Source organism: Antedon mediterranea, chromosome 7, assembly GCF_964355755.1.
Source record: "Antedon mediterranea chromosome 7, ecAntMedi1.1, whole genome shotgun sequence".
Taxonomy (NCBI): domain Eukaryota; kingdom Metazoa; phylum Echinodermata; class Crinoidea; order Comatulida; family Antedonidae; genus Antedon; species Antedon mediterranea.
This window is the reverse complement of record NC_092676.1, coordinates 29,190,209-29,206,370: the sequence shown is the minus strand read 5'-3', so window position 1 is coordinate 29,206,370 and position 16,162 is coordinate 29,190,209. Positions and strand designations below refer to the sequence as shown.

The window sequence follows — 16,162 nt, the reverse complement described above, 5'->3', positions numbered from 1 at the left end:
TAGTAGTAGTAGTAGTAGTAGTAGTAGTAGTAGTAGTAGTAGTAGTAGTAGTAGTAGTAGTAGTAGTAGTAGTAGTAGTAGTAGTAGTAGTAGTAGTAGTAGTAGTAGTAGTAGTAGTAGTAGTAGTAGTAGTAGTAGTAGTAGTAGTAGTAGTAGTAGTAGTAGTAGTAGTAGTAGTAGTAGTAGTAGTAGTAGTAGTAGTAGTAGTAGTAGTAGTAGTAGTAGTAGTAGTAGTAGTAGTAGTAGTAGTAGTAGTAGTAGTAGTAGTAGTAGTAGTAGTAGTAGTAGTAGTAGTAGTAGTAGTAGTAGTAGTAGTAGTAGTAGTAGTAGTAGTAGTAGTAGTAGTAGTAGTAGTAGTAGTAGTAGTAGTAGTAGTAGTAGTAGTAGTAGTAGTAGTAGTAGTAGTAGTAGTAGTAGTAGTAGTAGTAGTAGTAGTAGTAGTAGTAGTAGTAGTAGTAGTAGTAGTAGTAGTAGTAGTAGTAGTAGTAGTAGTAGTAGTAGTAGTAGTAGTAGTAGTAGTAGTAGTAGTAGTAGTAGTAGTAGTAGTAGTAGTAGTAGTAGTAGTAGTAGTAGTAGTAGTAGTAGTAGTAGTAGTAGTAGTAGTAGTAGTAGTAGTAGTAGTAGTAGTAGTAGTAGTAGTAGTAGTAGTAGTAGTAGTAGTAGTAGTAGTAGTAGTAGTAGTAGTAGTAGTAGTAGTAGTAGTAGTAGTAGTAGTAGTAGTAGTAGTAGTAGTAGTAGTAGTAGTAGTAGTAGTAGTAGTAGTAGTAGTAGTAGTAGTAGTAGTAGTAGTAGTAGTAGTAGTAGTAGTAGTAGTAGTAGTAGTAGTAGTAGTAGTAGTAGTAGTAGTAGTAGTAGTAGTAGTAGTAGTAGTAGTAGTAGTAGTAGTAGTAGTAGTAGTAGTAGTAGTAGTAGTAGTAGTAGTAGTAGTAGTAGTAGTAGTAGTAGTAGTAGTAGTAGTAGTAGTAGTAGTAGTAGTAGTAGTAGTAGTAGTAGTAGTAGTAGTAGTAGTAGTAGTAGTAGTAGTAGTAGTAGTAGTAGTAGTAGTAGTAGTAGTAGTAGTAGTAGTAGTAGTAGTAGTAGTAGTAGTAGTAGTAGTAGTAGTAGTAGTAGTAGTAGTAGTAGTAGTAGTAGTAGTAGTAGTAGTAGTAGTAGTAGTAGTAGTAGTAGTAGTAGTAGTAGTAGTAGTAGTAGTAGTAGTAGTAGTAGTAGTAGTAGTAGTAGTAGTAGTAGTAGTAGTAGTAGTAGTAGTAGTAGTAGTAGTAGTAGTAGTAGTAGTAGTAGTAGTAGTAGTAGTAGTAGTAGTAGTAGTAGTAGTAGTAGTAGTAGTAGTAGTAGTAGTAGTAGTAGTAGTAGTAGTAGTAGTAGTAGTAGTAGTAGTAGTAGTAGTAGTAGTAGTAGTAGTAGTAGTAGTAGTAGTAGTAGTAGTAGTAGTAGTAGTAGTAGTAGTAGTAGTAGTAGTAGTAGTAGTAGTAGTGTAAATAAACCCTTAATAATACTATACTACAGTTTTTAGTATAAACCCTTAATAAACCTCATTGTGCTGTGAGAACACTTCAACATAATATTGATTTACTTGTTATGTAAATATACTCTGAGCCTTAATTAACAAACTTGATTGAGACTACTGACTGTACAGTATTTGAATTGCGACCTGTTCATGCGACCTGCGACCTGTTCATTGAAGCCTTCAGACAAGATACACTACATATACGATTATTTACTATTTTTATTAATTTCATGAATCATTCATAGTTGTCTACAAAATGAATACATTTGCAGGCTACCTATATACTCTACAGTAGCTTAGAATAAAAATCCTGTAGATTTACAATTTTACAATTTATGCTAATTAGCTACAGTACAGACTTAGTGTCATGTTAAAATACATAAAATTAACAACTGCAAGTCTGTTGCATGGTACAGTTGGCATGTATATATTTTTTTCTCATAAACTTTCTTTCTGAACATAAATTAATTGTTTTAATTATTTACTGTAATTTGTAAACACCAACTTTGTAGGCTAACACAGTAATATAATATTCTTACAGTGAGCTCTGACAAGCTGCCTACCAAACTGTAAGATTGATTTTTGCAAGTATCTGAACTACAGTAGGCTGCCTAGCAGGTGACAAAAGCTTACATCATCGTTCTTGAGTGGTTCTCCAATAATTGACCATACAAGCATACTCCATGTTATTAACCCTAGACACATTTGCTACTGCATTGCTGGCATGTGCAGTATCCACATTCCACTAATAAAATAAAACTTTGTAGCCATTTGTGGGTGGGGACACTTCTCTATGGTTTTCTACCCAGTTTAAAGGTTATTTCAATTTTCATTAATTACTTACATTTTATGTTCTACCACACTATATCGAACTTTATGTGACAAAAAAATGTGATGTGCCCATATATGAACATAATGACATTTATCACTACCATACTTGGGCATACTACCATATTTGGGCACTTCACACTTTTTTTTGTCAAACTAGTTTGATAATTGTAGTGCAGACAGAGCTTTACGCTTCCATTCTGTTGTTTACCTTTAATACTGTAGAGTACCCACACTAATAGACAATAATAGAAACTCTTCTATTTATTGGATATTTTTGCCAAGTGGCTGAACTACTGGCGTCAGCTACAATTTGACCAATTGACCAGCTACAACATTTTGTGCTTTAAATCAATGTTGATTAATAATTGTTGTTGTCATCATATGGAATCGAAGGATCCCAATTGTGTAGAATTTAAGAATTTAATAAGTGAAGACGATGACCTTAATCAACCTACTGTAATCAACATTACTGACCGTTGGGGCAAGAAGAATACTGACTGTTGGGGCAAGAAGTGTAGTTTGTTAATGTATTAAAATTGACCATCCAGAATAATGTACAGTATGGACTACTGTACTATGATAATTATTTAACTAGTAAACCTAGCTTACTGTTATTGACCATTATTAAGAACATCTTTTGTTGTTAATGACCATAGTATTGACCATCCAAATAATGACCGTAGTATTAGTATTGACCATCCAAATTAATTTTTGCAATTAGGTTTGTAAACCTTGATTGCGCAATATTGATAATATTTAATAATAATCTGTGTTTTTTTAACCATTTGATTTTTGTTAGTAGTTTAGTATTAAAGGGATAGTGTATTTAGATTTGGCAAAGGAAGTCAGTAAGAAGGATCAGAATAAAAATATTTACTTTACTACTAGTATTAATTATGTATATTGTTATGTACACTTACTGCTATGTGAATACAGTACAGTACATTACCTACATTTAAATACTTAATAATTACAACTTTATTGTACTCTTTAGCAAATGAAATACTGTATTTTTATGTGCTCATTCTATTTTTTATGAATGACACTTTTAATGACATCACTAGCATTAATATTTTATTTCGAGTTGTATTTTAAAGCATGTTTTCTTTTATCATCATAGGTCTGGTAAAACTGGGAGTTCACTGTTCAACAGGGAAAAAAGTTGCTGTTAAAATTGTCAACCGGGAAAAACTTAGTGAATCCGTTTTAATGAAGGTAATTTATTGTAACTATTACCATTGAGGTATAAAAATACCTTTATGCTACTACATTTTAACAGTGTATTTTTCTTCTTTGATGTTGTTGAGTGGAAAATTAACAATGAGAAGGTTAATGTATAAATCAAATTTGTATAATAATGTATCTCATTTGAAATAATATTATGAATAAAAATTATCAAATTAGTATTCAGATCCAGACTCTACAGAGAATTTTCATTCTGTAGTTGTCATGAAAAGAATCTTGTAATTAAAATTCCAATTATCGTTTAGTGTTTTCTCTAAACTTGATAATTACATTTTTTTGACATTTCATAAAAATCACCATTTAGATAATTACCACATTCAAACTAAGGCAATAGACTGACTATTGGACAGAAACCATAAAGTATTTAATAATCACAAAATACATACATTGTCAAGTGGTTATGAGTTGTTGTCCAGTGGTATGAGTTGTTGTCCAGTGGTATGAGTTGTTGTCCACTTGTAGATGGTACCAGCATATTAGTTGGAGGAATAAAACCTACTCATATCATAAAATGCACTCCAATAATTATAAACACAAGAAATGTAACAAACTTGTATTTGCCTATTATTATTGATCAAATATTTTAAATGTTCTTTAAATTTTATTTCTTTTTGTCTAACTTTATTTTGCCTGAATTTCATATACAATTTGAAGTGAATACAAAAATAAACACCTAATAATTACAGTTCAGTAGGTTACTCCGACAATATAACTTTAAAAAAAAAGACATTTAATATACCAGACCAATGATTTGTTACTTTTTACTGATATACACACCAAATTGAGAATCCAACATTTACATGTTTTATATTGGTACTTGGATTGCGATGAGCTTAAAATTAATCCACTAATTGCATTTGATGTTTTCTCGTGTAGTTAATATGGCTATTTATACTTACTAAAATTAGAATTAAAGGTGTCAAACATTATTTTCAACCTAGAAAATGAAGAGTGAGAGGGAGCTAAAATATAATAATAATATTAATAAAAACTTTATTTATTGACGGTAACACTTGTTTACCTCAATGGTGTTTTTCGACAAGGTCGTAAGACATTATACAATTAACAACAAGAGTTTATCTTAATTTACACTTAAATTAGAATGAAATAGAATTTTACAATAGATTGTCAGTATTGAAAGTATACAGTATACATACTTAGATGCAAATGTTTACTGTATATTTATATATTAGTACAACAATTTAATATTTCTGTATGCCGATAATAATAATAATAATTACTTACTGTACTTTATACAGTAGTAAATTTTAATCTTGCTGAAGTCATATTTTAATCAAATATTTATGGCACCACTTCCATAAATGATCTGAAGCTCATTGTACCGAGTTATTTTTTAGATTAATAATATTATTTAAAAAAATAAAAGGATACCAACAAAGATTTACATAATTAGTTCATTCAAAGCAGAAGCAAAGAAAATGAATGTACAGAAACCGTTTTAAGGATATTTGGAAAAAAATAAAAGCTAAAGGTTTCTTTGTTGGGTGCTATATGTTGAAATTAGGCTGATGTGAATGAAATTAAATAAACATAATACAGTAGTATGAGGGGTAGGTGGTTAAAGGCGTTGAAATCCAATGTAGAGTACTGTAGTATAATAGTATTGTACGTACCAAAATTGCCAGATACATGACTTGGATGAATTGAAATTTATGAGATGAGCAAAGACAATGTTATGGTATTTTGAGGAACTAGATCAAGACTTTCTATAAGATGGAAAAAATAATTTATTATAATTCTGAATAGGTGGCTATGAAGAATAACTGTTTTACTGCTGTATTTTGTGGTATTTAAACTTTAACTGCGCTTTGCATTTGGTATTTTAAATTTTAACTGCACTTTGCATTTGGTATTTTAAACTTTAACTGCGCTTTGCATTTGGTATTTTAAACTTTAACTGCGTTTTGCATCTGGTATTTTAAACTTTAACTGCACTTTGCATTTGGTATTTTAAACTTTAACTGCGTTTTGCATCTGGTATTTTAAACTTTAACTGCACTTTGCATTTGGTATTTTAAACTTTAACTGCGTTTTGCATCTGGTATTTTAAACTGTAACTGCGCTTTGCATTTGGTATTTTTAACTTTAACTGCGCTTTGCATTTGGTATTTTAAATTTTAACTGCGTTTTGCATCTGGTATTTTAAACTTTAACTGCACTTTGCATTTGGTATTTTAAACTTTTAACTGCGTTTTGCATCTGGTATTTTAAACTTTAACTGCGCTTTGCATTTGGTATTTTTAACTTTAACTGCGCTTTGCATTTGGTATTTTAAATTTTAACTGCGCTTTGCATTTGGTATTTTAAACTTTAACTGCGTTTTGCATCTGGTATTTTAAACTTTAACTGCACTTTGCATTTGGTATTTTAAACTTTAACTGCGCTTTGTATTTGGTATTTTAAACTTTAACTGCGCTTTGTATCAGGTTTGTTTTCTTAACTAACATTAAAAAAACATAACATTTTCTATTAAAAGTCGCATCATTATTCTATGTTTTTATTACCGATTGCTGTAACTTGTTTCACTAATATTAACGGCTGTCATGACACGGAGCATTTTCGTTCACTTCAGACATGGTCTGTTGACATTTACAATGTTTTCACAGACGAAAGCCACTCAAAAAATATTTTTATTTCATCTTATGAAGGCCATAAACCAAGAGAGATAAAGCAACAGTAAAGCTGGCTCCGTATTTTATCATTATGATAATTTGTATACATGTGATAATGTGTTACTGTTACACTATATATTTGTACACTACTGTATACTGTAGCTACTACTGTATTACTATTATACGTTTAATTTATAGATTGTTACACTATAGTTTTTACCAATTCCATCCATATTTCTGTAAATTAATAATTTTGATATTGATATTCTGTGGATGTAGCACAATCTTGTATTGTACAAACACCAGCTTGAATTTCATATGTGGGAGTATATAAAAATAACATGATACGAATTTGATTTTTTTTTTATGAATATGATCCAACATGAATGTATTCTTGTAGTGTATTTGTTCTGTAATGTAATTTTGTTAACATTAATTTTTCAGGAGCCAAATGCTTCAGGTTATTCTGCTGTATATTAGATTTGTGTGATAAATGTTTCTTGATATGTCAAATTAAATGTGACATGGCTCTGACCAGACTGGTTTTGTGTTATTTTACATTTGAATATGTACATTATTCTTGGAATTCTCTCTCTATTTAGTATTTATCAAAAAAATTAAACAAAACTACAGAAGAAATCAAGACACTTAATTTTTTTTTTTAATGTGTTTTTTTTTATTATTTGTTGTAAATTCCACAACCTATATCATATTTAATATTAAATATTATACATAATTATTTTTACAAGTTACAGTATTCAGAAGAATTTTGTTAATTCAGGTGTTCTGATTTCAGCAGCTATTTAAAAGGACCATGATTTGATGAATAACATATGGGACATTTTTAGTAAATAATTTTTTGAATAAAAAATTATAATTTCCATTCCATTAACTGCAGTACAATGCAGTAATTTGCAGTATTAAATTTGATGATGCTGTAATGAATAACTTTGATTTGTATATAGTGATTGTTTACATTTTAGTCTATTAATCAGCAAACCTCTTGTTAATAGAATAAACAATACCAGTATTGATTTCTGCTGCTGTACAGTATCACATACTAAAGTAAAGTGGGTATTATTATATTTCATTTGTTAAACACTTACTGTACATTATATATTTGTATTATAAAGCCTTAATACACTCAAAATCTCATTGCTAAAATAATATAAAAACTCCAGTAGAAAATATGTAAGAAAAAGATCAGTAGGAATGCAGATGACATAAATCATATATTTTGATATAAATATTATTTAACATACAGTAGGTGGGAATGTGCCATAAGTTTACAATAATATTCAAATTATGCCTTCTATTCACTCCATTTAATTTTGATTTTTACAGCACATACTGTAGGAATCTCATAATTTCTAGTTATTCTAAACTTAAACAATAAACTAAAGTATGATTTATCAAAACAATATCAATATCAAAAATATGTTCATAAATTAATGAATTAATAAAATTTGACAAACTTTGAGAATTTTTTGGGCAGATTTATCAACATGATCTTTGAAACAGAATATAAATTTATATTGATCAGTTTAATTGTTTCTGCATTCATTCAAGAAATTTGTTTTCTGATGATTAATCGAATTGAATATAAGATGGAGCTCTTTCTACAGGTGTTACATTTCAAGCAATACATGCATGCTACAGTATTACTAGCAGTCATACAACTTTAACAACTGAAATCATACTCAAATCAATATTAAAATGAATGTTGGTCATTGACATCTTGGGTCAAACTATTTGAAATAGTACATGGTCAGATTTTACAAAACAGTATTGAAGCGTCATATGCTAGTAAATTTATACAATATTATTAAATGCAAGTTATTAATAATTAATTAGGTCTATAGTACATTTTGTAAAGTTATTGTTTAGAAACCTGGAATAATGAATGGGATGGGAAAGCCAACAGGTTGACAATGACAACCAACACATAAATATATACAGTAGCTAAGGTTGCAGTAATGTTTGTACCTTACACAGCTACAAACATTTTGTTGTTGTTATTATCTGTACAATGAGTTCTTAGATTAAGCTTCTTTTTTTGCTATGGATACAGTATATCATACAGTATTATTTCATAGTACAGTATTATGTCATAGTACAGTATTATGTCATAAAAAAGATGAATGAATGAATTTAATGAATGGAAAATACACACACAAAACCCACCAAACTATTATGCAATAAATTACAAAAAATGCATATTGAAAAATTCAGGTAGCAAAAAATCAAGGTACTGTGCAGTTAGTAAAAATATAGCTCCTACTGTATTGATATAGATAATTGAGAGTATAGAGCTCTGTCTACACTATCAAACTTTAAACAAAATGTGATGCCAATATATGGACACGATGATGTCATATCCATATTTAGGTATATCACCACCAGATTTGAGCACATCACACATTTTTTTTTTCAAACTAGTTTGATAGTGTAGAGGTTTTACAATATACGGTACTGTTCATAATGCAAACTTTGATTGACCTTACTGAGGACTTACAAATCTTAAGATCGCCTTCAGCTGATTAGTATGTTTGAATTCAGTTATGTGATGGCATCTACTCAAAATGAATATTAATTAGTACTTACTTAGGTCAAAAGGTCACTCTTGAATCATCAGTTTAGTATTGATACATGTTGAGTACCACTAATGCTGTCAGTCTATTAGGAGTGATGTACTGTACTGTCATTGAAAACTGAGAAACTTAGATAAGAAAAAAAATAAAAAGAAATCAGGTCATAAAAACTGAAAATTAATAATCAAAACTATTAATTATTTGAAAAAAAACATTTATTTAAGAATGAAAAATTTTTTTTGTTTATTTCATACGCATCCAACAGCGAATAACTCACCTACAGTATTACATGATGAAAAAACTATTTAATAATTGATCGTGCTTATAAACTAAGTCTCATTTGAGGCTTAGGGAGTGGAGTTGAAAGAGTCGTGAGTTATAACCATGGCACTAGGTCAGGATTGAACCGAACCTTGGAATTAGAAAGCAAGCATGTTAACCACCAAGCTACAGCTTGACTACAATACGCTACAAAATGTCTACTCCGTCAGTCAGTAAAACCTAATAACTTTAAGGAAATCGTGTTAATGCTTTACTGCAATTTATTTACGCCTGTGTAACAACCACACCAGCATGTGCTATAAAAACATTAAGTGTCACTTACAGTATAACATCAATATCAATATAAATCAGTGTTCTAATTAATTAATTTTATCAATTCAATTGAACTTTTTAATGAGTAATATAAAGACAAAAATATTCAGTGTTTAAAATTTAGATTTAAACGTCAACTTAAAACTTTTCTTTTTAATTAATTACTGAGTATTGTTAGGCGCTCTGTTTTTTGTAGGGCGCCATATAAAAAAAAACTTGTATAGAATATAGAATACTGTAGAACGAAAGAATGATATGAAACTAGAATTAAATTCATCAGTTGTGAAAGTAACTGTTGATTGACGGATAACGAATTATACCTATAGTAAAACTGTAATTTCTTATGTATAATATTGTGATTTTATTTATTTTGGTATAAATTCAAAAAATATATAAAAATATAAATATATGGGCTGCACACAAAAAACATCACAACACATCAATACAATAGAAATCAATTTAAATTTAATTTACTAATCTTCAAACTTCTGTAGTGTGAGATGTGGACATTGGACCACCTACAAGTATTTAACGAACGAAATAGTCACTTATTATTATTTATTATTTATTTATTCTTTCTTTTGACTGGATTGCATTTTCAGTAACGCAGTACTGCTTTCCAAAATGGTCCAGTTACAAGTTTAAAAGTACATTAGATGGCATTAGAGTTTATATAATATATTGAGTTGTTACCTCTAGTTAAGGAGAAGTATGTTGATAACAATGATACTTCTTTGCAGTCATATACATTTATTTATTATAAAGTATCACATTTATTTGAAATTTGAGCATATTGTAATGAAAATTAATAGTTGGACCACCTCTAAGTATTTAAGGAACGAAATAGTCACTTATTGAGTCATTAGGAGAAGTTATGTTAATAAACATTTATGCTTCTTTACAGTCATACGCACTTATTAAAAGTATCACATTTATTTGAAATTTGAGCACATTGTAATGAAAAATAAAAAAATTTCTGAAAGTAATCCGTCGTCATCGGTTTTGAACTGTACTTTAGCCAAATGTCAAGGCTCGTATCATAACAAATATTTTTCATACCTAAAGACTCGCATTACATTAATGAGGCTGCACAGTCCAGTTGATTAATTTCATAATTAGTCGCTTTGATGAGGGTCTCTAATTGGACGTTTCTCTGCGCTACTATTACAAACAGCATGACCCAATTCAAACACCTCTATCGATCGGAGTTATTTTATTTTCCCCTTCTGTTTAGAAATTTGCCAAGAACTGTTAACGCTAAGTGCTTTTTACGATGTGGGTGTCACGATTGAAATTAAGGCTGATATGTGTTTTGAAACTTCACCGTGGATACCGTATTAATACACAATCAAAGATTTGGCAAGATGTTTGCTTTTGTTCAAATTAATGAGCTACAGATATCAATTTTCGTTTCCCCGACTTTACATAAATTCTGTCATTTCCATATGTTCAATCTAGCTATTATTAATTGGTGGTAATCTGTATTGGTAGCTATGATAGTGAGGTTGATAATGGTATCTATGATAGCGAGGTTGATAGTCATCTTTAATTTGTTTAATCAAACCATTGTTTCATAACTCATTTATAGTTTTGTTTTATATTCAGATTCCTTGTTTAAATCGTTATTGTATTCATAGCATAGGGTAGACCAACCGGTCAACAAGTCTGCCTTCCATCAATTCACATTTTTTTTTTTCACATTTATTTTTATTCAATTAATAAAAACTTTAACAATAAACAATATAAACAAATAAAGATGTCATTAATTTGGATCAAACTCAGAAATACCTAACATCATAACATCAAGACAATTAAATGTAGATCTATCATATCACCTCCCTCCTACATACTCATCTTACCCATCCATAATAAGTTCAAAATTAAAACTAGTTTAAAACCAGCAATATTATCAATGATTATGCGAAAATATAAGTTCAAGGTGGGAATGGCTGCCATACTATTTTAGTTATTACAGTGTTGTTACTGTACGTTTTAGAGTGAACTGCTGGTGCACACATCAATGCAGTATGTTCTGTGTTTTGATTGATTAATAATTTTATTTTTTCAGGTTGAAAGAGAAATAGCCATAATGAAACTTATAGAGCATCCACATGTATTGGGACTTTACGATGTTTATGAAAACAAGAAATATTTGTAAGTTATCATAAAAATTTAAATTTTAAAGAAACACAATGGAGGAGTTTTTATGTGCTTGTTATAAGATAACCCAAAGACATACTATCTGTCTTTTAAAAGGAATATACACAATGATGCAAACACTCCCGTCATTCTTGTTCTTCTTTGACAGCTAAAACTAAAATATGAATAATTTCTTATATTTATTTTGGAAAATTATTCCCTAATAATGTAATTTTTAACTGTAATTTTTTTTTAAACAATCTGAATTTTATGCCCTTTTGATGTGTTTTCTACTATTTTTACCCTCTTAAAAGTGTTTTGTATTTGTTGTCTTGTTTTGTCCTGCATATGCTTGGTCTTCCAAGCTGTCACCTGGGATGTTTGTTACATTCTTATGTTTTTTATTTGAAATAATGGATGATGCTATATTTTATATATTACTGTAGCGCTTTTCCTTTTAAAAAACTCTGGAGCCTGGAACAACCATTTTAAAGCATGTCAACTGATTGTTTATTGTCAATGTCTTGAAGATGATGATAACCAGTACAACATAAATAATGGCGCCCACCTTCTATGCATAGTGATTGTCTTTTCACCATCTAATTATGTCGACAGAATTGACGGGTTATTGCATAATATTATTAACATGAGTAATTGAAATAAATCTCATTTTCATGGCATAAACACTATTCACGAAGGGCAATAACTCACAATAACACCACAGCGTATTTGTATCGACAAAATCGATGAACCGTATCATAATCAACTAACTGTATCTGGCGAAAAATATCCATCAAATAAAGATGTTACATTCTATCATACATTGACAAAAAAAGTGTGATGTGTCCAAATATTGTAGTGATACTGTATGTGCAAATATGGTAGTGATATGACATCATCATGGGCGTATTTGTGCACATCAAATTTTGTTGTCACAGAAACATGATAGTGTAGACAAGGCTTTAAATAAGAATAAATGATGATTTTATAACATGTTTTGTTTGAAATCGTTGTATTCGTTTTTTTAGTAAAGTAAATAATGTAATTATTACAAGTACCCCTCCTGTGTAGGAGGTCATCATTTTCTTCAGAATGTTTTGTGTAAAATTTCAATAAACTCTCATAATTTTCAATACAATTTTTACATTTATCATTAATATTCCATTACATTATTGATTACTAGAGACAATATATCTTGGTATATTGATTTTTTAATACAAAATTGTCTATACAGTATTATAATTTTTTTGTAATTTACAAAGAATATCGGAATTTACAAAAATTATGAGCTCTGTCTACATTATAAAAAAAAGTGATGTGCCCAAAAAATCGTAGTGATATGACATCATCATGTCCATATATAGGCACATCACATTTTTTGTCACATATACAGTAGTTTGATAGTGTAGACAGAGCTTAAGTGATGTCGTCAATGCAGTTTGTAGGTGATCCCTAGATATTGAACATTAGCTTGCTATTGCAGTATGTTTAAACTAAACACTTAACATTTGTTACTGTTGTAGTGAATGTTGGCTCGGCCTACATTCTTGCAGAGAATGATACTGCTACGTTGTAATGTAAACGACTACAAACAAATGCTGTTGTACTGTCTTTCTCATCCTAATCGATAGTGATGATGATATAGTGATAATATATAATATAGTGATATGGTGGAAATAATTATAATTGATAATGCTACATTATAATGTGAAAGAACTACCCTGTACAGTGCTGTTGTTGTCCTGTTTCTCCTAATCAATAGTGATGATGATAGTGATGATAATGATAATGATGATGATAATGATGATGGTAGGGATAAAATATAATATACTAATACTACTACAGATATGCTGATACTACTGTACAGTATGTGGTGATGAAGTGTGGTGATATAATGATAATACATTGTAATGTGAAAGTACTACTGTACAGTGCTGTTCTGTTTTTCTTATCCTAATCGATAGTGATAATGATATAGTGATATAAGTATAATACTGTATACTGTTACTATGTAGTATATGTGGTGCTGAAAATAAATAATTATAATGATTTATTGTCAAGGTTTTGGCGCGGATATTAAAAAATAAACACAGTATCATAGTGGTGATGATGATGATGATGATGATAATCTTGATAATGATTATGATGATTATAAGATAATGATGGTTATTTTTTTGGAAAGTACAGTAAAGATGCTTGGTGACAAGGTTGAAAAAAAATTAATCAAATTGATAATTTTTGCGTTGTTTATCAATGAAGATTGAGAGATAATTCTAATAATGAGTATAAGGAAGAATATTAAACAAATCTTTTAAAACAAATCCTCCCTATTAGAATAATAGAACGACCCAATTGACTACAGTATGAATGAATATGAAAGAATATAACAATAGCATTTTTAATATTCACAATCTAGTGAAATAATACTATTGTGATATTAAAAGCATCTCAATCTATTCCTAATAATAATCAGATGATACAGCTTGATAGTCTTAGCTTGATTACAACTCATGCATGATGGGTAAAATGGTTGCTATGGATAAAATTAATCAGTGAATCATAACATAAGTAATAATTAAGTTATGATGAAGGTTGATTGAAGGAGAAATGATGTTGTCTGAAGAATAAAAACGCAGTTTATCTCAACATTTAATTTATTCAATAGTGAAAAATGAAGATAATTGTACACCCTTCCTCTCCTCTATCATCCCCCTCCCATCTCACTCTCAACGCCCCCCCCCCACCCCCTCACCCCTATAATATCCCTCTTATTTAAAGAATAGAGGAATCTAATAGTAAGACCTAATTCTTCGAAAATTTATACAGTATAAAGATTAGAAACTGAAAATGCATGTATTTCTCCTCTCTGCCATCCTCCCTACAGTAAGACATTGTACCCCATTTTCTTCTACGTTGAAGATGGATTTGAAGAAGAAACAAAAACATTGATAATGAGATGATGTATGTGTTGCAAGTGACAGAATGATCACATTCTAATGCTAACAGGTGACTCATCACAATCCCATTATCATATTTTCACCTGAAATCCGATTCATTTTAAATTCGTCATCCAATGCATATTTTTAAATATAGTAATTATTAATATTAATACCATCCTTTTATTTTTGTGTTACTTTATCTCACTGATGATGAAATTGATAATAAAACAAATGTCAAAATTATTCTATTTCAGTTACTGCAGTAACTACATTTTATATATTCTTTTGTGTACTCTAAAGATTTGTTGCGGTAGAGTAATACCAAGGATCTCCTTGGACATATACACACTCTTTATTTCAGTTCTACATTGAAACATACTAAAAACAGTACTGCAGTATAATTATGTTGACATACATTAAAACATAGTAAAAACAGTACTGCAGTAGAATTATGTTGACATGGTTACATTAAAACATAGTAAAAACAGTACTGCAGTAGAATAATGTTGACATGGTTACATTAAAACATAGTAAAAACAGTACTGCAGTAGAATAATGTTGACATGGTTACATTAAAACATACTAAAAACAGTACTGCAGTAGAATAATGTTGACATGGTTACATTAAAACATAGTAAAAACAGTACTGCAGTAGAATAATGTTGACATGGTTACATTAAAACATACTAAAAACAGTACTGCAGTAGAATTATGTTGACATGGTTACATTGAAACATACTAAAAACAGTACTGCAGTAGAATTATGTTGACATGGTTACATTGAAAAAACATAGTAAAAACAGTACTGCAGTAGAATTATGTTGACATGGTTACATTGAAACATACTAAAAACAGTACTGCAGTAGAATAATGTTGACATGGTTACATTAAAACATAGTAAAAACAGTACTGCAGTAGAATAATGTTGACATGGTTACATTAAAACATACTAAAAACAGTACTGCAGTAGAATTATGTTGACATGGTTACATTAAAACATAGTAAAAACAGTACTGCAGTAGAATTATGTTGACATGGTTACATTGAAACATACTAAAAACAGTACTGCAGTAGAATTATGTTGACATGGTTACATTAAAACATAGTAAAAACAGTACTGCAGTAGAATTATGTTGACATGGTTACATTGAAACATACTAAAAACAGTACTGCAGTAGAATTATGTTGACATGGTTACATTAAAACATAGTAAAAACAGTACTGCAGTAGAATTATGTTGACATGGTTACATTGAAACATACTAAAAACAGTACTGCAGTAGAATTATGTTGACATGGTTACATTAAAACATAGTAAAAACAGTACTGCAGTAGAATAATGTTGACATGGTTACATTAAAACATAGTAAAAACAGTACTGCAGTAGAATTATGTTGACATGGTTACATTAAAACATAGTAAAAACAGTACTGCAGTAGAATAATGTTGACATGGTTACATTAAAACATAGTAAAAACAGTACTGCAGTAGAATTATGTTGACATGGTTACATTAAAACATAGTAAAAACAGTACTGCAGTAGAATTATGTTGACATGGTCCCTTACATTACACTTAAAATTTGAAATGTACAATTTGATATGATTGCAATAACTCAGCCTTTCTAAGAAATTTGATACTGTGAAAAAGCATGTATGCAATGCAGAAAATCATGATTGACAAAG

At 29.5% G+C, this 16,162-nt stretch overlaps 1 protein-coding gene across 2 annotated transcripts in view; it reads left to right on the top strand.

Annotated features, from left to right (window-relative positions):
- Positions 1-16,162, top strand: part of LOC140054838 (serine/threonine-protein kinase BRSK2-like) — a 56,671-nt gene that overhangs the window by 11,786 nt on the left and 28,723 nt on the right. For both annotated transcript variants that reach the window (XM_072099933.1, XM_072099932.1), the window contains exons 2-3: positions 3,459-3,553; positions 11,470-11,555. In XM_072099933.1, coding sequence (XP_071956034.1) covers positions 3,459-3,553; positions 11,470-11,555 — 181 coding nt within the window. The remainder of the gene's footprint in view (positions 1-3,458; positions 3,554-11,469; positions 11,556-16,162) is intronic.